General features: G+C 53.1%; 3 protein-coding genes across 3 annotated transcripts; all 3 read right to left on the bottom strand.

The window, feature by feature from the left end:
* Window positions 1-296: 296 nt before the first annotated feature.
* On the bottom strand, window positions 297-2717 carry LOC128975768 (D-dopachrome decarboxylase). The gene is made up of 3 exons (XM_054392795.1): window positions 2610-2717; window positions 2364-2539; window positions 297-857 (listed from the first exon to the last, which is right to left on the bottom strand). Exons 1-3 carry the CDS (start codon window positions 2715-2717, stop codon window positions 785-787), a joined length of 357 nt encoding a protein of 118 aa, XP_054248770.1. The 3' UTR covers window positions 297-784.
* A 4336-nt stretch (window positions 2718-7053) lies between these two features.
* LOC128975715 (glutathione S-transferase theta-1) lies at window positions 7054-15461 on the bottom strand. The gene is made up of 5 exons (XM_054392736.1): window positions 15350-15461; window positions 12319-12406; window positions 10602-10752; window positions 8218-8394; window positions 7054-7254 (listed from the first exon to the last, which is right to left on the bottom strand). Exons 1-5 carry the CDS (start codon window positions 15459-15461, stop codon window positions 7054-7056), a joined length of 729 nt encoding a protein of 242 aa, XP_054248711.1.
* A 45-nt stretch (window positions 15462-15506) lies between these two features.
* LOC128975843 (glutathione S-transferase theta-1-like) lies at window positions 15507-21510 on the bottom strand. Its single transcript, XM_054392899.1, has 7 exons — window positions 21388-21510; window positions 20685-20772; window positions 19873-20023; window positions 19480-19656; window positions 18740-18924; window positions 18299-18396; window positions 15507-15694 (listed from the first exon to the last, which is right to left on the bottom strand). The coding sequence occupies exons 1-7, from the start codon at window positions 21497-21499 to the stop codon at window positions 15507-15509; spliced, it is 999 nt and encodes a 332-aa protein (XP_054248874.1). The 5' UTR covers window positions 21500-21510.
* Between the last annotated feature and the right edge of the window lie 1138 nt (window positions 21511-22648).

The following is a 22648-nucleotide window of genomic DNA, read 5'->3' as shown; positions in this document are numbered from 1 at the left end:
AGGACCAGTGTTTTGAACAGCTGGGTGAATGACAGGAATTAAAGAGTCTGCCAGTAGCAGAAACTCCAAAATATTTTCCTGTGGCACCATGCAGTGCTTCCCAAATGACTCCCTCCTCTACATGCTACCATCACCACAGAAACATTCAGCCATGAAAATCTTGTGGGCAAGTAGGAGCAGCCACTGCAGGTGGTGACAGAAGTGCCCCAAGGACAAGACCTGGTGTGAGCCTTAAATAAAAAATTATGCAACTGGATCAAACCCCCCCCCCCCCCCAATAATCACTTGTCTTTCAAGAAAGGGCTTTCAGGGAGCCTGTAAAGAGAAGAATTTGACTCCCAAGTCTTCTTAGCCAGCCTGGGACCCTTCTGCTGCCACAAGGAAAGAAAAAGAAGGATCCTTCTGCCTTGCAAAATATGAAGAAATCTGGATGAAGTCAAGAACTCCTCTGGTCCCCAACAAAGCCAAATGTGTTCTGGAATGAAACTTTTCACTGCTCTATGGCCATCACCACACTGCAGTAGCTTAGCCACAGACACAAGGAGAGCCTCTGGACTACGAGACAGGCTCAAGACAAAGACCTTGAACTATTTTAATAAAATCAGTACAGCTGAGTGCCTCACTCTTGAGCTTCGTGTGCACAGAATTCAAAGACATGAAGTGAATGCTAGAGGTGAAAGTGCAGAGCTACACAGATTTGATCATAAGAGGAAACAAGTAGATAAAGCTGCTCATCTTTGGGCTGTCTTCATCACTGCTTTGTTCCAGCTGGCTGCTGAAGGGATCACAGGAATGTCATGACTGTTCTGTTCTTGCCAATCTGCCAGGGTTCCAGTGGGTAGAAGCGGATGATGATCCTTTTTGGGTAAAAAAGCAGAAATGAAGGGGACAGGACACATTATTTTACAATTAAGTATTATCCCTGCCCAGTTTGCAACAAGGTGGAAGAGCTGCACTAAGCTCTGGGTGGCTCACTTTGTGGTTTTAAGAGGAGAAAAAAATAACCTGTGTATGGGCAGGGAACAGGCAGGTGCCAGGCTTCACCCACACAAACCCAAAAGCAGACTGAATTGCTGTACTGTTTATAGGAGATACTTGTCCTTTCCAGAAGGACCCAAGCAGCTCTGAATCTTCTGGAGTGTTAATCCTGGCAGCACCCAAGAGGCAGGGAAATGCTATTATTCTTCTTGGGGAAGAGAAGCAGATAGGGACATGATTTACACTCAGGAGCATTTTGCTTGTGAAGCTCTACCACTTCCCACAGGGTTTTGCACAAATTGCCATCACTAGAACTACCGATCTTCAAAACAGCACTTCCCAGACTGTTCAGCAAGTGCAAACTGCTCCATGGCTTTATCTGGACCTAAACTGCATGCCTAGGGCTTGGCATCCAAGAGCAGTTAATGTTTACAATCTAATCTTGGCTCTGTATTACACCTTGATCTCATGGAAGACATGGGAACCCAGACCATCATCCTTACTTTGAACATTTTAGAATCACAGAATGGCTTGGGCTGGAAGGGACCTTAAAGATCATCCAGTTCCACCTCCCCTGCCATGGACAGGGCCACTTCCCACAAGCCCAGGTTGTGCCATGTCCGATCCAACCTGGCCTTAACAACTCCAGAGAGGGGACACCCACAGCTCTGGGCAGCACGTTCCACTGCCTCACACCCTCACAGCGAAGCATTTCTTCCTTACACCTAATCCAAATCTACCCTCTTGAAGGTGTAGCCTGTTACCCCTCATCACTGGTTCCTGCACGAGCTGGTGAAGGGCCTGGAAAATAAATCTGATGAAGAGCGACTGCAGGAGCTGGGGCTGTTTAGTTTGGAGAAGAGGAGGCTGAGGGGAGACCTCACTGCTCTCTACAGCTACCTGAAAGGAGGTTGTAGAGAGGATGCTGCTGGTCTCTTCTCAGAGGTAATTAGACATAGAACAAGGGAATGGTCTCAAGCTACGACAGGGTAGGTTTAGACTGGACATGAGGAAAGATTTTTCCCAGCAAGAGTGGTCAGGGATTGGAATGTGCTGCCCAGGGAGGTGGTGGAGTCACCAACGCTGGATGTGTTTAAAAGTCAATTGGATGCGGTGCTTGGGGCTATGGCTTAGGGGTGACCCTTGTAGAGTAGGGTTCTGGGTTGGACTTCGTGATCCTGAGGATCTCTTCCAACCTGAATGTTTCTGTGATGCTTCTGTGACTTCACTCGGCTGTGGCCGCTGCGCTCACTCTCACACCGCACAAACCCGGCAACGCAGCCGCTCTCTCCCTGCTCTCCCTGCCCCGGCGCCGGGCACGGTGTCCTTGTTCCTCGGGGTGAAGGAGGAGCCGCGGCAGAGGCCCCGGCCGGGCCCGCACTCACCGCTCGGGGCCGAGGCCCAGCTTGGCCGTCAGGACGTCGAAGAAACGAGCGCTGTGCCGCTGGTTCTGCTCCGCCGAGCCCACCACGCCGATGGAGGAGACGACCAGCTGGGCGCAGGGCTCCGCCGAGCCCGACAGCACCATGGGCAGCCCGCTCCGGACCGTCACGTTCACCCGCTGCCGGCACAGGCACCGTCAGTTCCCGCCGCCCGCGGCCCCAAACCGCCCCCGGGGCCCCGCCGCTCACCTCCGCCGGTTTGCCCAGGATGTCGGCAGCGGCGGCGCAGAGCTCCAGGGCCAGCCCCGGCGGGAGCCGCTCTGCCGGCAGGCTGGTCTCCAGCTCCACGAACGGCATGGCAGCGACCGATCCGCCTCTGCTCCGCGCAGCCCGGCACCGCCTCGGCCTGAGCTGGCCTGGGCCGGCCCCCGCTCCGCCCCCGCAGCGGCGTGGCCAGCGCAGCCCCGCCGGGAGCGGCAGCCAGCGGCCGGGATCTGGCGATATAGCTGCAGCTCCACGGGCTCCCGACGCCTCTCGGTGCTCCCGGCAGAGCTCTGCGTGTCCTGTGCCACCCCCAGGGCACCACGGCCTTCGGGCCGTCTGCTGCTTGCCATCTGCATCGCTGCCTCGGCTCTTACAGACCGGGAGGGCAGCACAGATCCCATCTCACTGACGGGTGGCTACAGGCAGCTTACGGCCCCGGGATGACGCTTCTGGGCTGGTCCGTGTAGGGAGCGTAAGGATGGCAGAGCAAGGGCTTCTCCAAACCACCAGCACTTCAAAGACATTAAAAGGCCAAGTAGAGAGGTTTGTTGTTTTATCCAACATACATAATCGCCAAAGTAGCTTCTGCAATCAGGACTTTAAGCTCCGAAGTTCACAAAAGTGATCCTGTCAGTGGCTTACAGGGACAGCCTAATCCAGGCAGACATCAGAGGTGTCTAATATAGACATCATCAGAGATGTCTAATCTAGACATCAGAGGTGTCTAATCTAGAGATAAGAGTTTTCTCTGCAGCTGAGCTACTGTCCTGTGAGGGTTACCTGTGCTCATGTACAGCAAGAGGCTCTGAAGCAGCTAGGCTAAAAAAATTATCTTGCATAAGGCACACCACTGGTATGAAAATTAGAATCATAGAATTACTAGGGTTGGAAGGGACCTCAAGGCTCATCCAGTTCCAACCCCCCTGCCATGGGCAGGGACACCTCACACCAGAGCAGGTTGCTCACAGCCACATCCAGCTTGGCGTTAAAAACCTCCAGGGGTGAGGCTTCCACCACCTCCCTGGGCAACCTGTGCCAGTGTCTCACCACCCTCATGGGGAAGAATTTCTTCCTAACATCCAATCTGAATCTCCCCATTTCTAGTTTTGCTCCATCCCCCCCAGTCCTATCACTCCCTGACACCCTAAAAAGTCCCTCCCCAGCTTTCTTGTAGGCCCCTTTAAGATACTGGAAGGCCACAAGAAGGTCTCCTTGGATCCTTCTCTTGGCCCTGTAAAATGTGACTTTTGGAGTTTCTGCAGTTCTGGAAAATTCTAATGAAAACTGAGGGAATTGCTCATTTTTTTTTTTCTTTCTTTCTTTTCTGGGGGAATTGCTTGGCCTTCACTGCTGCTAGTGAAAACAATACTGGCATGAGGAGCAGTGTGTACAAACCATCCAGCAGCAAGGGTGAAAAAGAGAAGTCTAGGAGATGGTGAAGAGAAAGACCCACCTAGAGAGGGGCAGGGCACAGGAGGCTGGCAGGGAGTGGCTGCTAACACAGACACTGCCTTCAGATCCAGGACAGCAGCAAGAAGTAACCCAGGAAAAACTTAATATTCTAGGGTAAATTTACAGAAGGATGCCATTGTCAACAGATCACTGCCATAAAGGCAGCAGGGAGTATGCAGCCACCTTGCAAACCTGGGGGCAAACCCACCACTGCCTGATTGCTGGGAGTCATTGCCTCCAGCTAGGATGCCATTTAGGATCTATTTTTCTGTTTGTCCCTCATTCCTTCAAATACTCAAAATCTCTTCCAACACCAAGGCCAAAACCCTCCACATGACAAGAAAGCAGCACATCAGAAAGCCTCCACAGGGAAAAGTGAAGATTCAAATATCAGATGTTAGCAGTTACCTGGAGCTGTCACAAGCATCTTTAATGATGTGCAATGTCCTTCCCTCTTGATGCTTTGTTGTTTCTGTCTTGGAGCAGGTGATCAAAATGTTGGTAGGAGAATAAATAAAGATAGAACCAAGAGAGGACACAACAGCAGCAAGTGCCCTCAAACATGTTCAGCCTTTGGAAAATCATGGTAGGCTTTTTCCCTCCTACAGACATCACAGGATGTTAGGGGTTGGAAGGGACCTCCAGAGATCATCCAGTCCAAGCCCCTGACAGAGCAGGACCATAGAATCCAACACAGGTCACACAGGAACACATCCAGACAGGGCTGGAAAGGCTCCAGAGAAGGAGACTCCACAACCCCTCTGGGCAGCCTGCTCCAGGGCTCTGTCACCCTCACAGTGAAGAAGTTCCTCCTCCTGTTGAGGTGGAACCTCCTGTGCTGGAGTTTCCATCCATTGCCCCTTGTCCTATCCCAGAGTGCAACTGAGCAGAGCCTGGCCCCTCCCTCTTGCCCCCCAGCCCTCAGCTATTGATAGACATTGATCAGATCCCTCTCAGCCTTCTCCTCTCCACACTAACCACCCCCAGGGCTCTCAGCCCCTCCTCCCCAGGCACTGCTCCAGTCCCTTCAGCATCCTTGCAGCCCTCCCTTGGACTCTCTCCAGCAGATCCCTGTCTCTCTTGAGCTGAGGAGCCCAGAATTGGATGCAATATTGCAGGTGAGGTCTCAGCAGGGCAGAGTAGAGGGGCAGGAGAACTTCCCTAGCTCTGCTGGACACACTTCTCCCCCCTGCACATCTGCACTTGTCAGCAGCCATTCAGCAATTCCACTCTCATGATCATCCAGAAGGTCAACCACTTCCCATGTAAAATGCAGGTTAGTTGCTGGCAACACTCAATCAATCAAAGCATCAATAAAAATGTGATATTCAGCTGTGGTTTGGGAAGAAGAGAGAGGAAGGGTAGGAACAAACATAAGCCTGCTGCTGCTGGTTTTGGTTCACCAGAAGAGAAGGCCTTCAGGGGGTCCCATGTCTTTACAGAGAACATCACCCCAGAATTTCCTGCTGATGTAACGTGAAGTATGCAGTGAAATCACTTTCCAGACAGGGAATCCAAAGATGTCCCTAAGCTCTGGGCTCAATCAGTCATACCTAGAACTGAAACCTTAGTGAAGAACCTCAGCAGAACACATAGTTCATAGAACTTGGCAGCAGCAATTTCCCTGGCCAGGATGTGGTGGCACTGGAAAGAAAAGGAGCCTCTTGATTAGCCAGAGAAGCCTTTCCTGCAGCATTTAACTCATTTTGTCTCACTCCTTACAGGAACTGTTCTTGGGTAAGGATTTCAGAGGAAAGTTCAACTCCTTATGAACAGAAATATGCAGAGAGAGACTCCAGCAGTTCCTGCATCCTCTGCAATTTTGCTGTTTTCAGCTGAAGGAACTGGGAATGGTTGGATTTTGTTTTACCTCATCTGCAGTTGTGCTGCAGGTACAGAGGGGATTTGCAAGTGAACTAAAGCTGGCCAGAAATAAACATGGCCAGGAAAAAAAGACCCAACCCAACTCTCTGCCCTTTTATTTTGGTGCTTATGTTGCTCAATGCCACAAAAAATCTCTCTAATTGCTTCAGCAGCACTGGGTGCCTTACTTGGTGAACTGCCATCAGAAGAGTCTCAGAAGAGCATAGTCAGATTGAGTCCCTCTCTGCATTTCTAGAACTGTGGATTGCTATTAAAAACCCCACCCAACAAACTATTTACTTGCTGTCCCATTTCAAGAAATCCTTGTGAATGCTTCTTTTCAGTGTATTCCCTAGGTAGTACCAACAGAGTACTCTAGGTAGGCAGTGATTCTGAGGCCACAGCCACCTCCAGCTTTCTGAAGTGGCTTGGTCTTTGCTGCACCACTCTCCGAGAGCAGCCCCTTGAGCACCACCAAAAGCCAGGCTCTCAGAAACAGGGAGCAGAGGTTAAACTGCAGCATTACTAACAACCACAGCTGCAGATCAGTATGAAGGAACTTCTCACAGGAACCTAAAGGCAAATAGAAGCTCAGAATGTACATGGACAGGCAAGGAGGATGTCTCAGCAAAAAGAAACTTAAATCATCATTAAATGTTTGTGGGGTTTTTGTTTCCCTTTTGTGACTCCCTGTAGTTTTGTGCTGCACTTTTCTGTGCAGACACAAGCTGAGGAGGTGAGGATCATGCTGCAGATGTTACAAGCACATAAAACCAACACTCATCCTACACAGGTCTCTGCTGTGACCAGCTTTGCCAGGAGATACCATTCCTGTCTCTGCTTACTCTGGGGAGACTGATGCTGAAATAACCCCCAGATTCACACCTTCAGTGACCTCTAGGGCCTCAGCCTCTTGTACAAATTGAATGTTTCAGGTCTTAAACCTTCCCCAGCTTCCACCCCTCAAAGATACCAAAGAGGGCTGGTGTGGGGTAAACACTCTGCAATTTCTCTGTCAGATTGGCAGTGCTGTTCCCAGGCACAGGTAGGACTGGAGGTCAGAGGAGTTGTTTAAAAAACCCAAAAGGCAGCCAGAATGCTAAGATAGCTTAATTCATTTCAGCATCTTCATCAGCACAGGTGCTAGGTGCTCTTTCAGTTGTGGGTCAATTTGAATGTTGCTCAGTTCTTTGATGTTGAGGAGCATCTCATGGGCTTGGAAGAAAAGCTCTTTCCCCACAGCGTCCTCCACTCGCCTGCGCCACTCCATCAGCCTTGGTCTGTCTTCAAAGATGTCACAACCAACTCCAACAGGCTGCAGGAAGGGGGAGAGATCAACAGTGAGCCACTGGGCAGCCACTTCTTCACCAAGACAGCAGGTGTGCACCTGCAGGTGCAGGCAGAGGCAAGTAAATGAGGAACTGCTCACAGATGAGCACCAGGGAGGAGGGTGTCTATTTTGGGGACACAGAAGGTAGGCTGAGCATTAAAGGTCAATTCCTGAGTGCCAGGACAGCTGTTAGGGGCAGCAGAGATGACTACCACATGTGAGTGACTCTCAGGGACAGCACTGAAGCCATGGTGGCTAACAGCTCCAGGGACAACCACTCAGCCTGCAGTACTGAGTGCTGTGCTGAACAGCAAAGGCACAGCACAAAACACTGAGTCTTGCAGATGCCTTAACTGACATAAAATCTACTCCCTCCCACTGCCTGCCTAGGCCACTCCAGTACACAGTGCTGGTTTTAAGTCTCTGGGATACAGAACTGGAAGAGAAAAATCACTTCTGGGCTGCAGGGTGCCGGCCCTGATGGTCTGCCAGAGATCAACCAGCTTGTTACAGAGTTAATCTGATTGCCACTCAGGCTTCCTTGCAGCTCCCAGGCGTGGTGTGGGCAGGTTCCATCTGGAGAGGAATATTCTTGCATGAAGAAAATGATACAGGAATATTTTTCTGTTTCATCAGACCTGTCTGCTGCTGCTTCTCCTCACTTTTATATATGACCTCCTTCTCCAGAGGTCAAAGCCACAGCAAAGGACAAAGGACAAGAAGGGTTGTTAGAAAGGAGAAACAAAAGAAAGTGCTGCAGCCAGCTTCCCTTTTTCGTTGTTGTTGTTAGCTGGTTTTCTGACCCCCCTCCCATCATCTCCTCATTGTTCTCTTGAGAGATGCCCTCACTCCTCTCTGCAGTGAAGCATTACCACATGCTGCACCTCTCCCTGCCCAGCAGCGTTTCTGTTCCCTTCTCTGAGATCATTGCCACACTCCAGCACTCACTTGCATCAGCTCCACAATGGCCACAAGATCTGCCAGGGAGATCTCACTCCCGATGATGAAAGCCTTGTCCTGCAGAAACCTTTCCTCAAATTGCTTGAGGGAGCTGGAGAGTCCCTCCATAACCTCCTGGAGCTTCTCAGAGGGCAGTGGCTGCCCTGTGAAGAGGGGAATCAGCACCTGGGGAGAGAAGGGACTTCAGAGTGAAGTCAGCCACCTGCTTGTGGGTCTGGTGGTGGCCATTTAAGTTACACCCCATGATGCTGGAGCTTCCTGGGCTGCTGCAGTGCCAGGTACCTCATGGACAGAGCACACAAGCAGTCCTGGGTAGCTGTAACCTCCAGCTAATGGACAGCCACCTGCAGGATGGGATGGAGCTCATTCTGTGCCCAGCAGCTGTGCCCTGCCACTCCACCTTGCTGGGCTGCAGAAGAAAACTGGCCAACAGCTCCAGGGAAGACAAGTCTTAGCCACAGTCAGCCCTGCCGTGCCCTGTGTTTCAACAATCTACCCAGACAGGCCAGGAGGCTGCCTGCCCACCAAAACCCATGCTGCCCACCAGACACCCATGCTGCCCACCCTGCTGTGTAACTGGGTGCTGGAGGGGCAGGCAGGCAGGTGCCTGTCCTGCATGGTGAGGGAAAGGAGAGCATGGTGATGGCTGTGGCTGGGAGCATGGGAAGAGGACCTCAGCCTCAGCACCAGCTGGAGGGGCAGGAAGTGGCTTCCTCTGTGTGCCAGCAGCCAGCAAGGCTGGGGGTGGGTAAGCACCATTTCTACAGCAGCTTTTCTGTGGTCTCCCAAGCATCACTCTTCAAACCACTGGAAATCACTCCAAGAGCAGTGATGTAAGCGCAGTCCTTGTCTGCACAGGCTGGCTGGCACAGGGGGTGGCTGCCTTTCTCCATGAGGCTGGTCACCACCCACAGAGCTGCACACGCCACCTGAGTCAAGAGTTTCACAGCTGTGCTGCCTCCACCTACCACAGATGAAGGAAAACAGCTCCTTGGGAGAAGCAGCATCACAGACCCAAGTTTCCAGAAGTGGAAGCAGACTGAATTTCTATTCCTGCTAATATATTCAACAAATCAAGCAGGAATTGCTCAGTCCAAGAGAGAACTTTTGCCAAATACATGTGGAACCTATTTAATCAGAAAATTCATGGTTCCAGTTCTGCATGATGGGATCTCTGTGGATTATCACTTGACATAACAACTTCTTCCTTCTCTGTACCTCAGGGCAGTCTATCTTCTCCCATGTCTACCTAATATTCCTTCTCTTACATGATGGCTTTCTGTGTTTCCCCATTTTCAATTATTCTGAGCTCTTTTCTGTATCTGGGTTATCTAATTACCAGCAACAATTAGTTGGATTTCTTCCCCTTGGAGCTCTGCAATAACAGCCTGCAGAGACTGGAAGAAACTGCTTCTTCTGACTCAGATTTGAATTGTTACTCTGTGCTCTGTAGCCAAAAATTCAAATGTCAGCAAATCAAAAAGCTAAATGAGTCCTGATATGCTTTGTTAGGCACAGACAAGGGCAGACAGTACAGAGGAAGAATCCTGTGCAAAGGATTTCATCTGAAATTCCATACCACAGGGGTACTTGCAGGCCTGTATTGGCACTGGGTCTCTCCCAGGCCACTGCATTAATTGTCTGGTGAGCTGTCTGCAGATAGGTGTCCAGCAAAATCATCTGACAGCAAATAATTGTCTGCCTCAGGGTGGTTCTGTACATTTTGCCTCAATGGAAATGGATTTGACCACACTGAATAAAGAAATTCTGCTCTTCTCTCTGTGCCTCTATCCCCGAGCCCATTCCAGAGAAGTCCCCAGATGTGCTCCAAGCAGAAAGCTCCTTCTTGACTTCCAGCCTGCTGCGGCTGCAGGGACTTGTGTGAAGAATGCTTTGTGCTTCCAACAAGAAAGCCCAGGCTCCACAGAGAAGCCAAACTTCTGCCTCTGCAGGCCCTGCACAGCGGTGCAGGGAGGCCCTTGGAAGCAACACCTAATCTGTTACACCTTCATTCACACATCCAGGCAATGGAAGTCTGCTGGGCTTGGAGACCTTCTGTGCCAGACCTACTTTAGAGAAAAACCCCAAAAGAACAACAACAACAACAACAAAGGCAGATAACTAGAGTTGATTTTGCCAGATCCTAATGCTGGGCAGTAAGAATCACAGAATTATTGAGGCTGGAAAAGACCTCTGGGATCATCAAGTCCAGCCTATGACCTAACACCACGACATCAGCTAACCCATGCCACCAAGTGCTTCTCCCTTCTCTGAGAGCTCCTTGAGCTAGGAATGGCCTAGCTGTGAGAAACTCCAGAGTGGGGCCAGGAAAACCATCACTTCCCCAGGCTTTTAGCATTCAGTCTGCTTACCTTGATCCACATGGTCTTGGGAGCACTAGCCCGGATATTAGCATGGTGCCATGAGAGGTACTCATCCACCTGGGCCCTCTTCTGGATGTCTGCTGGGTACCAGTGGTCAGGAGTGTTGTACTTCCGACTCAGATACAGCAGGATGGCTGTGCTGCTCAGACAGACACCAGAGACAAGGTTCAGGGAGTTAGGCTGCAGAGTGCTTTTCCCTAAGCTCCCTCTCTGGCCCCTTCTCAGCTGGCTGCTGCCACTCATCCAGCGCTCAGATTAGGATTTCCCCTGGGGCCTGGGGACTGTACATAGGCATCTAACTCCTGCTGACATCAGAGATGGAACTTCATCACCTTAGCTCCCATGGAAACTCACCTGCTAGGAAATCACAGCACTGTCTGTGGTGCAGAGTACTGCTGGACAGTGCTGGGGCAAGCAAACCACAAAGCTCCAGGATCACCCCTCAGCAATGTGAACCCCACTTGCTCCTCAACTCTTCTGACCCATCTCTCTGAGACCTATGTGCTTGTGCACCTGGCCAAACTCTAAGGGGCTGTGTTACCTTTTCATCACATCTGCCTCTAGCCTGCAGCTTCCACTGAGGTCAGTGGAGGTGATTTTACCTCTCTGCTTTGGTGAGACCTCACCTGCACTACTGTGTCCAGCTATGGGACCCCCAACACAAGAGAGACATGTAGGGGGTCCAGAGGAGGGACACCAAGATGATCAGAGGCCTGGAGAACCTCTCCTGTCATGAAAGGCTGAAAGAATTGGGGTTGTGCAGCCTGGAGAAGAGAAGGCTCCAGGGAGACCTTAGAGCTGCACTGCAGTATCTGCAGGGCACCTCCAGGCAGGCTGGGCAGGGACTGTTCAGAAGGGGCTGTGGGGATAGGCCCAGGGGCAAGAGTTTGGAACTGGAGCAGGGCAGGGTTAGGTTGGACAGCAGGAGGAAGCTCTGCACAGGGAAGGTAGGGAGACACTGGCACAGGCTGCCCAGGGAGGTGCTTGAGGTTCCATCCCTGCAGACAGTCAAGATTAAACTTGATGTAGTCCTGGGCAGCCTGCTCTGGCTGGGGGTGTTGGACAACATGCCCTCTGAGGGTCCCTTCCAACTGAATGCAATCTGTGAGGCTGTGAAGTTCCAGCAAGGAGAGCCTGCAGAATCTTCCTGCATTTGTGCAGATGTTTATACTTTTGTTAACTGGCAGAAGAAGTCAGATGGAAAAACATCTTATTCATCTGCAGCAAGATGTAGGCTGCTGCTACAACAAGAGATGCCACAGAAACTCCTGTGCTGACAAACCAGAAGGAAATGCAGCCCCCTGGCCATGCTGACACTGCTACAGTTCAATATTGCAGTATTATGGCACCAGTCTGCTTACTAATCCTGACAAAGCAAACCCTGAATCTTTTCTCTCTAGGTGTGCCCTTGGTCTTGGCGACTCATTCAGCTAAACAGAATTCTTCCCTAGGGCAAAAGGGATTGTTGCAAGCTTTCAATGTTCCCCAGAAGTGTTTCTAATCCCATTTTGAGGTAAGTGCACCCAGGGCAAGATCAAGAAGCCCTGGAAGAGAATTCAAATGGAAAATGGCAACAGAACAAATGAGGTTACAGCATCACAAATAACCAAGGTGCTCAGGAACCCTCCCTCATTCAGCAGGACTGGCATCTCCTCAATGCTGCAGAGTCCTGGCACCCAAGGAAGTCTAAGCACTGAGTTCTTACCATTCTGCTAGGGTGAAGTCTCCATCCTTCAATGCTGGTACCTTCTTCAGGAGGCTGACTTTGCCAGCTCCTTCACTGCTTGATGGCCCTAAGAACACGAACAGACAAGCTGGAGGTTAGAAGTGTACTCGGGCCAGGGTAGGGGGAAACCAGCAGTTAGGATGAAGACAACTGAGCACCTAAAAGTATATATATTTGCCAAGGAAGCAGGGTCTGGAAAAGTTGAGTTTGCATGCAGAGCATCCTCATGAGGGCAGATGGTTGCTACTCCTGGTCCTGACCAGGACGAAGTCATTTTCCTGAAGTTAGTGCATGGAGCTGACTCTAGCCAGGATGGAAAGCAACTGCAAAGCTGTTGTGGCTAATTAATCAAAGAACATGACTGGCTTACAGACACAGGGAGAAACAGGCTTGTTCCTCTCTGCTTTGTCTCTGAAGAGCAGAGGGAATTGAGCTTTCACAAAGCAAGTAAATGCTGTCAGCAGAGCTGATCCCTCAGCAGACAGGCAGCTGAGGATGTCTCCATTGTTTCTGCTGGGGTGGGAAAACCACAAATGCCAGCAACACAACAGCAGGCTCATGAAATCCTCCACTTTGCCACGGGGAGGGGACATTAGCTAAGGGGCAAGGAAACTCTAGCACCTCTGCCCTGCCTTACTCCTGCCTCTCTCTGCATGCCAACCTACCTCTGCCAGGAAAACAGAAGACACCATCCCATAGGAGTTTAAACAACTCCATAGCTCTGTGGTGTGGAGGCATTAACAGCTGACTGCTAATCAGGTTTCCAGTTTCCTGCTGCAGGCACTGGACCTGCCAGTCAGCAGTTGGATGCCAGGGAACTGTACAAGCCCAGGAACACCTGTGTCAAAGGTGTGAGGAGTTTGCTTTGCTCGTTTTAAGAGCTCTCCTCCAGAAGCAGACATGACATTTAGGGTGCAAATCCTAATCAAATCAGCAGGACCAGAGGCAGTCTCATTCAAAACCCCTTTGCTCAAAACACACAAGGGCCATTAATGAGCAGACAGTGATCTACAGCACCAGCATCTGTTTGCCCCATTCAGGAGGCAGTGGCAGTGGCTGCTTTACAGGCAGGGCCAACGTGCAGCAGGAAACAGCTTCCAAAAATAACCCCAGCCTTTTGGGTATCAAGTTTTGGCTTTGGTAGCAGACAGCTGAGGAACTACGATAGGAGAAGTAAGCAGTGGGTGAGTGGAGCCCAAATCAGGCCAGAGCCTGCAGCAGTGCTATCAGGAAGACTGAACAGCTCAGTGCCCTGATGGCACTAACCTGGCATCACAGCAGGCTGGGCAGGGAGGTCAGTGTCTGTTACACAGACTGCACCACAACCAGCCCAGGCACCTCATTTGCTTTGGCTCTTACAAGGGCTTTGTGTGCAGACACAGACCACTTGTGCTGAGACTCTGCCACTGATTGAAGCCTTGGTACAGACACCAACTCTGGGCTGCTTCCTGGGAACCAGTGCCCGGCACATGAAAACAGAGGCCAGAATTTGCATTTACTGCTAGCAGAGCTGGAGCTCGTGCCTCTCCTCCAGCCAGCAGTGCCAGCCTTTGTGCTTCATGATCTTAGGTGGCTCGTCTGTGTCGTTCCCCTGATGCTGACTTGCCTTAGGGTGCTGTTTATCATCAGCTGCAACTGGGGGCATTAATTCTTGATGACCTCCTCCAGGGATATTACACACACCGTGTAGGGGTGGGCTGTGAGGAGTAACTAATGAGCAACGTACAGAGTGTCAGAGAGCAGGGCAGGCTGCACACAGGAGGAATTCTCAAGCAAAAGTCATAGGGCAGGCAAGGAGGTATGCTGGTGGCTAAGAACAGCAGTGGTCAAGATTTTACAGAGTAGCAAAGACAAACAATAAATGAGCAGGCTATGTGTCAATCACTCCCTGCCTAATCATCTCCTCTGCCAAGAATTTCAAAGAACTGTTGCTTTGCCTTAGGCAAAAAAAGAAAGTAACAGTTTCCTGGGAAAATGCAAGATGTCAATGGGCAATAGTCTCGTAGTGCTGGACAGGTCTGAGCAGCTGAGTGCTTCTGCCCCAGAGTGCTCCCCGGCTCTCCCTGCGGCTCATCTGCCAGCAATGGCTAGAGAAAACATTCCTTGGGGAGCCACAAAAATAGATGCAGCACAGCTGGGAGACCGCCCTAGGAAGAAGAGCTGCGTGGTCAAACCACTGTGTTCAGGCTGCTCCGCAGGGCACGTTTGAAACCGCTCAGGTTACCAGGGCTGTGTGGGGCGGGCAGAGCTCCCGGGGGCTGGCACCGGCCTCGGTTCTGAGGTGCGAGTCCGGGCAGGCTTCACCTGTCCGTACGAGCCCCTGTCGTGAGAGGATACCAGGTGAGACCACAGAGAAGCCTCCTCTGAGCCCTGCATCCCCTCTCATAAGCAGGTGACCTCCCGCCTCCACCAGCTCCAGCGTTGCCTGCCTCGGCTGGCCCTGAGCCTCCCCAGACAGGGGCTGACGCTGCCCCGGCAGAGAGAGGCTCCTCGCACGGCTGCTGGTCTGCAGCGGGCCGAGGGCTCCTATGGGTACAGTGCCGGCCGGTTCCGTAGCCGCCCGTCAGGGAAGCCAAGCGGCTCGTTGGGGCCGTGAGGGCAAATCCCCCTCGGGGCTGCGGCCCTTCTGCCTGGAGGACGAAGCGGGGCACAGCCAGGTCCCGGGGTCAGCCGCGCCCGGGGGTCGCGCTCTAGCGGCGGGCGCCGACAGCATCCCGCAGCGCGGCTGCTTCCCTCCCTGCCCGCCGGACGGACGCCTGGGGCGGGGGGTGCCGGTGCCTGGGGTACCGGTGCTCGGAGCCGGGAGACCCTCCCTTCACGTCCGCTAACCTGCACGGGGCTGCTCCGCGCCGCTCCCCGCCGTCGACTTCTTCCCCAGCACCGAGTCTGCCAAGAGCCAAGAGAGATGCGCTGAGGCCGCAGCCCCCGGTGGGCTGCAGCCCGCACTCGCCCCTCCGCCTGCCGTCCACCCGCGGGCAGCTGGGCAGCGGGCGGGCCGTGCCCGTCCCACCTTTGAAGAGCTCCACGTGTTTGAACTCGAAGGGGATGTTGTTGCTCCGGGCGAAGATGTAGATGCAGCGGCAGGGCTGCGAGAGCAGGTCCAGGTACAGCTCCAGCCCCATCCTGCTGCCGCCCAGCCCGGCCCGCGGGAGGCTGCCGCGGCACTGTCACTGTCGCCGCCGCCCGGAGCCGCCCCGCGTGGGCAGGCGGGGGCCGAGCCGTGCACGGGAGGGAGGCGGCTGGGGGCCCTCCCCCGGGCAGCGCCGGCGGCGGCGAGAAGTCGTTCTCCAGCCCCAGTGCCCGTCCTGGTGCGAGGAGGGGTCGTGGGGCAGCGTAGTCCGCTGCTTGGGGGGGCCTCAGGGCAAGGAGAGGAAAGTCACTGAGGGTCCCGCGGAGAGGGGAAGCGGCGGAGGACCTCGGGAGAACCTTTCTGGCGAGGTCAGCGAGGCAGGAACGGAGCCGGGGGTGGGGGGGGGCACACAGGGCTCCCCGTCCCTCAAGGGTGGGCAGCCTTTGCCGTGCTCAGACCAGGCTCAGGGAAGGGACATACCAGTCACAAGCGATGGTAGTTCACGAGTAATAAATGGTGAACTACCAACCTCGAAAGAAAGATTGGTGCAAACCTCTGAGGAAGCTGAGGGGACTCTGGAAAATAGTGCAGCTGAGCCACTCAGAGCAAAGTCACCCCCAGTCAACCCCAGCTTGGCTCAGCTGACACCCTTTTATCAGTGCTATGCCAGAGAGCTTGCATGTCACACACACAGATCCTTGGAAAGAGCTGCAGGAAACCCAGGGAGAGGGAACTGGAGAAGCAGTTGCTCTTTTCCTCGTGTAAAGGGTTGTTACAAAGGGTGGTGCAAAGGCTGGGCACTGAGCTGGGAGTGTGCTGACTGAGAAACTACAAACTGGAACACTTTCAGCTGCTTCCCTTTGCCAGGACTGCAGCCCTGAGAACTCCATAGGAATTTGGCTTCCTGTTGGACTGCTTGGTCTGTCTGCAGCACCCAAGCTGCATCGCAACAGGAAGTATTGAGACTGCTGCACCACACAACTGTTTTGGAGTCCTTGTTCAGATTGAGAAGTGTCCAATAAGAGTCTCAGTTCCTTGGCCAGAAGAGGGACAGGGGCAGTGCACACCTTTCACTTCCCCTGCAGCTTACCCTCCAGAGCACCTGCACACAACACCAACACTCCAGAGTAAAGGCTTGCAGGGTGCTCTGCCAGGAACTTGAGTTGATGTCAAACTCCTTCAGTGCAAAGAAGACTTAAGGGCATGGGGAAAAGAAGTGTGAATGTGCACAGGTAATAGTCCCAAGAAGTCCTTGTGCTTCAGAATGGTCCTGAGCTACCAGCAAGAAGGTTGTTGGTCTCAGTGGTGGGGAGCAGGATTAGCAGCCCTGGTTCACTTTGTTGCTTTGTTCATGGTTCAGTTGATCCATTAGTCCTGTCTGGATTTCAAAGTCCTTTCCCCTGGTCACTTTCCTTCTTTAAGTTTTTCCTCCAGCTCACTGTCAGCACTGCACAGCCCACACAGGTATTCTTACCTGGCCGTGCTGTCTGGCATTTGTTTGCCTGACTCCAGGCTTCTAGCACTCTGCCTTCACCTGGCTCTGTCACTTCAAGGACTTTATCGCCTTAGAATAATAGAATCAAGAAGGCTGGAAGAGACCTCAAAGATCATGGAGTCCAACCTGTCACCCTAAACCTCATGACTATCTAAACCATGGCACCAAGTGCCACATCCAATCCCCTCTTGAACACCTCCAGGGATGGTGACTCCACCACCTCCCTGGGCAGCCCATTCCAATGGCCAACCACTCTCTCTGTGAAGAACTTTCTCCTCACCTCCAGCCTAAACCTCCCCTGACCTTCTTGGAACAGAGAACACAATAAAACTGCAGTAAGTTTTGCAGCTTATTTATGATTTGTTTTTAAAAAGGTCTCAGGATGTTCTTTAAACGTTCCTCCCCTTTTGTGCATCCCAGCCTCATTCTATTCTAGAACCCACAGGGCTCTTAGCCCTCTCCAAACAGCCCCTGGCAGAAACTGAGCAGCACATTCAGCTGTCACTGGAGGTGTAGCCCTGCACCATAGGCAAAAAGGGGAGCTGACACCAAACAAGACTTTGCACTGAGGCAGGCACAGCTCTTGCACAACCTCAGATTTTGGCAGGCAGCTCTTAGGGCTCTCAGCCTGGGAGCTGGAACCAGCCAAGATCAAGTGACACAGCCAAACAAAAGGGGGAGGTGGAGGGATGGCAAAAGGCAAAGTACAAGGACGAGAGCTGCCTGATCTTCACAGCTCAGTGTGAGAAAAGAACAAGCAGGGCAGAGCCAGCTGCTTCTGTGCAGGCTGAACAGCAGCAGTGCCCCCAGCAGAGCTGAGATGATGGCATGGGGTGCACAAAAGGCAGACCCTTGCTTTGCTCACAGCTCTTACAGAAGAGGACTTTCCACCTCTGCTACTCTCAACACCAGCCCAGGCACCCATATGGTGCAAGGAGGTAGTCACAGAGCAGGAGGCCACCTCCTGCTTCGCTGCTCTGAAACAGCCCCACTCAGCTCCTAGCTTTACAAGGTGCAAGCACCCTTCCTGACACCCATCCCTCCCAGACTCCCAGCCCTGCCCTTTGCTCCAGTAATGCTCTGCTAATGCTGTGGTACCTTTGTTTATGAAGGAGGCAGAGCTGAGCTGTGTCCTGCTGCAGGCCTTGGCTGCAGCTGCATGAAGCCATGTGGTGGTGCCATGATGGCTATGGACTTTTTCAGAAAGACAGAGCCCTCTGCTCTGCCCTTGTGAGGCCTCACCTGGAATACTGTGTCCAGCTCTGGGCTCCCCAGTTCAGGGAACTACTGGAGAGTCCAACACAGGGCTACAAGGAGAATGAAGGGAGGAGAAGATCTTTCTTATGAGGAAGGGCTGAGAGCCCTGAGAAGAGCAGGGTGAGAGGGGACCTGACCAATGTTTATCAGTACATTAAGGGTGGGTGTGAAGAAGGGGACAGTCTCTTCACTGAGAGGACTTCTTCTCGAGAAGACGAGGGGCAATGGATACAAACTGCAACACAGGAAGAGAAACAACTTTCCTGTGATGGTGACAGAGAACTGGAGCAGGCTGCCCAGAGAGGTTGTGGAGACTCCTTCTCTGGAGACTTTCACAACCCAGCTGGATGCCTTCCTCTCCAACCTGACCTCAGTCAGCCTGTTTTGGCAGGAGAGTTGGACCAGATGATCTTCCACCCCCTACCATTCTGTGATTCTAGTTAATTCTCTTCCTTTCTGAGTTGCAGAAGGGTTGTGTCTGAAGTGCCTTTTGTGGAATGGTTTTTAGAAGAAATGCTGAACGGAGCTACAAGAAGCCAGCAAGAAAGAATACACCACTTTAATCCTAGGTGTCCTACTTTAGGTACTTCTTCAAACCCTCCAGCACTTCAGGTGGGATCTTATCAGCAGAGAAGTTGCTGGGGTTCAGCAGCACCTGACGAGCTTCCTGGCAGAGCTGCTTCCCCACTGCCCCTTCCACCCTCCTGCGCCACTCTGTCAGCTTCGGCCTCCCCTCAAAGGGGTCGTGGCCAACACCTAGAGGCTGCAGAGAGAGAAGAAGAGAACCTGAGAGTGAGCCAAGCAGCACATTTACCAGGGATGGGACCAGAACAAAGCACAGATATGCCTTTGGCTCAAGGCAGCAGGCAGTGGCCACATGCAGTGGAGTTCACCTCTGGTTCTTAGCACACAGGACCCAAGTGGTGCCCATCCTCAGCAGTGGCTGTCCCCTGGGCTGTGCAGTGGAAGAACTCTGCCATGGCTAACCCAGGAACTGTCTAATGCAGAACCAGAGGTCTGTGCACACCCAACACATCTCTCCCAAGTAGTTGCATTTCTCTGCCTAGTTTGTCAGTTCCCTTTTTGCCTTTGAGGGACTCTGGCCACACTTTTCTAGAGAGAACTGTCTCCAAGGAGGTGTTCCCTGGCACGCTCCTTATGGCCACAGTCAAAAAGGAACAAGATTTAACTCCACTTAGGAATTAAGTGCAGGGAGAAAGATCTGCCAATAAAGAGGCGGTGGTGCAGCAACCACGACTTAGCCTAGCCTGCCCATGAGCCTCCTTGCACACCCAGCAGTGCTGGGGTTGATGCTCACCTCCACCAACTCCTCCAGAGCCAGAAGGTCTGCCAGGGAGACCTCAGTGCCAGCGATGAAGGGCTTGTCCTCCAAGAACTTCTCCTCAAACTGGTTGAGGACCACATTCAGGTCCTCAGTTAAACTTTGCATTTTCTCTGCAGGAACTGGCTTGCCTGTGAGGATAGGCATCAGCATCTGGCAGGAAGCAGAAACAAATTACTTTGACGTTTCCCTCCCAACTGAGTCCAGGCCCTCCCACCATCACCTTCTAAGTATTCCTCACTAGCCACACGTGGTGCTGAGAAAACTGCTTTGTGCACTGCTTACAAGGGCCCTGTGCCCTGGAGGCACCCCCTGGGCCACTGCCCTCACAGCCCCTGGCGTTTCTGGTTTGGTATCCAGTGGTTTTACCTTGTGTAACAGGATGGTGCTTGCCTTTGCACGAATGCTGGTGTGCTGCCAGGACAGGTACTCATCAACCCGAGCCCTCTTCTGCAGGTCAGCTGGGTACCAGTGGTCAGGAGTTTTGAATTTCCGGGCCAGGTACAGGAGGATGGCAATGCTGAGCAGAGAGCAAGGCAGAGCAGTGAGCTGAGCACCTGACATTACAGCACCCAGTCCTGTCCTCTCCTCCTGCCCCAGATTTTGCACTGCTGGACCAGCAGCCACTTAAACCTGATCTGAGTCAGGCAGAGCTGCAGGACATGGCTGCCAGCGAGGCATAGCACAGGAGGGAGGCTGTGCTGGGCTGGCTGCTCAGGGGCAGCAGCTCTCTGATCCATCAGCCCAGCAAGGCGGATGTGGTCTGCTTGTGCAGCTACCATCCACGTTTTGGAGGCAGTGTGAGCCCCAGAATGAGCTGACAGCAAAGCAGAGCTGGGCACTGCCTGGCTACCCAGCAGCAGGGCCTCGTGTCAGATGCACTGCACTGACCTGCAGCTGAAGACAGAGAGCAGGGGACACATGGACAGGGATCTGAGCTCAGAAGCACTGCCTGCATGCAGGCTAGCTCCAAGCAGCAGCTCACAGATCCCTCCCTGATCAGTGCTCTTCAGGCTGGTGACATGAGAAAGTTTCTCCTGCACCACAGGCTTGTGGCACATACAAGTGGCACAGACAGGGTGGAGGCAAACAGCTGCATGGGCTGGAGCCCCAGGAGAGACCAAACAGGGCATTGGGATGAGCATATACTGCAGTGGGGCTTAAGCTTGTTTGAGCCTCACCTCTCAGCCAAGGTGAAAGCACCATCCTTTAGTGCAGGGACTGTCATCAGCAGGTTCACCTTCCGGAACTCCTCTGTCTTTTGCTGTCCTGAGGAGGAAAAGGAGAAATTTTACTGGGCATTGATGCTCAGGATGTGTCTGCAAACAGGTGAGAAGTCTGTGGGGACCATCTGGCTCCAAGTTCCTGGCTTGGACTGTACACCACAGTCTCCTTTAAGTTCATAAGCAATTAAAAAGTGCTGCATAGTGAACATGGGCTGTGGCCTATGCTGTCAGCTTGCAGCCGCTGCTGCTTCCGGGAGTGCAAACATTTCTAAGGAGGTTGGGCCAAGAGCCAGCAGCACAAACCAGCGCTGTGCCCAGCCCTGCTCCAGCGTCCCAGCCCTGCTGATCTGCTGCTCATCTGACTGGGGAACTGCCTCAACACCAGGCACGTCCTGAGCTCTCCGTTCAGAGGAGCCTGCTGTGGCCCATGGGCTGCTGCCTGTGGCCGGTTCCGTGCCTGCCCCAAAGCTCTGTGGGGGCAGGAGCGTGGAGCGGGGCAGGCACTGAAGCTGCCGCTGCCAGCCAGAGCTCCTCGGCAAAATTAGGTCCTGTTCTCATCTGTAATGTCAGGAACTTTCTGCAGCACCCTGTCCTCAGCAGAGGCTTCAGTCCCCGGCAGAGGAAGCCCCCAGGCGCTACCACCCCCAGCCCTGCTCACCCTTCAGCAGCTCCACTTGTTTGAACTCGAGGGGGAGGTTGTTGCTGCGGGCAAAGATGTAGACAGCGCGGCAGGGCTGCGAGAGCAGATCCAGGTACAGCTCCAGCCCCATCCTGCCGCTGCTGCTAGTGTTGCTGCTTGCTGGTGGTCCTTGTCCAACTGGGTCCCACCCCGGGCAGCACTGGGCAGGCCCTCCCGTGGGGGCGGAGCGCACACAGCTGCACCCTGCGGTTCCAAAGAGCAAGAGCCATGGCCGTGCCCCAGGGCTCTGCCACCTTGAACTACAGCTTAATTACTGCCCTTAATTGCTTCATCTGAGAATCGTTCAGGTTGGAAAAGAGCTTCAAGATCTTCCAGTCCAGCCATTAAAGCAGCACCACCAGTTCACCATCATCCACATCCCTCAGCACCACATCCACACAGCTTTTAAATCCCAGCAGGGACTCTGACTCCACCACTTCCAGGGGAAGCCTCTCCCACCACCTCACAACCCTTTTGAGGGAGAAATATTTCCTAATATCCAACCTAAACCTCCCCTGGCAAAATTTTTGGCCATTTCCTCTCATCCTATTGCTTGTTACCAGGAAAAAGAGACTGACTCCCACCTCACTCCAACCTGCTTTCAGGGAGCTACAGGGTGACAAGGTCTCCTCTGGGCCTGCTTCTGTGCAGGCTGAACAGCAGCAGTGCCCCCAGCAGAGCTGAGATGATGGCATGGGGTGCACAAAAGGCAGACCCTTGCTTTGCTCACAGCTCTTACAGAAGAGGACTTTCCACCTCTGCTACTCTCAACACCAGCCCAGGCACCCATATGGTGCAAGGAGGTAGTCACAGAGCAGGAGGCCACCTCCTGCTTCGCTGCTCTGAAACAGCCCCACTCAGCTCCTAGCTTTACAAGGTGCAAGCACCCTTCCTGACACCCATCCCTCCCAGACTCCCAGCCCTGCCCTTTGCTCCAGTAATGCTCTGCTAATGCTGTGGTACCTTTGTTTATGAAGGAGGCAGAGCTGAGCTGTGTCCTGCTGCAGGCCTTGGCTGCAGCTGCATGGAGCCATGTGGTGGTGCCATGATGGCTATGGACTTTTTCAGAAAGACAGAGCCCTCTGCTCTGCCCTTGTGAGGCCTCACCTGGAATACTGTGTCCAGCTCTGGGCTCCCCAGTTCAGGGAACTACTGGAGAGTCCAACACAGGGCTACAAGGAGCAAGCCAGAGCTGAGCTGTGTCCTTCTGCAGGCCTTGGCTGCAGCTGCATGGAGCCAT

The sequence above is a fragment of the Indicator indicator genome, chromosome 26, assembly GCF_027791375.1.
Source record: "Indicator indicator isolate 239-I01 chromosome 26, UM_Iind_1.1, whole genome shotgun sequence".
Lineage (NCBI taxonomy): Eukaryota > Metazoa > Chordata > Aves > Piciformes > Indicatoridae > Indicator > Indicator indicator.
This window is presented reverse-complemented; position numbering and strand designations above follow the sequence as displayed.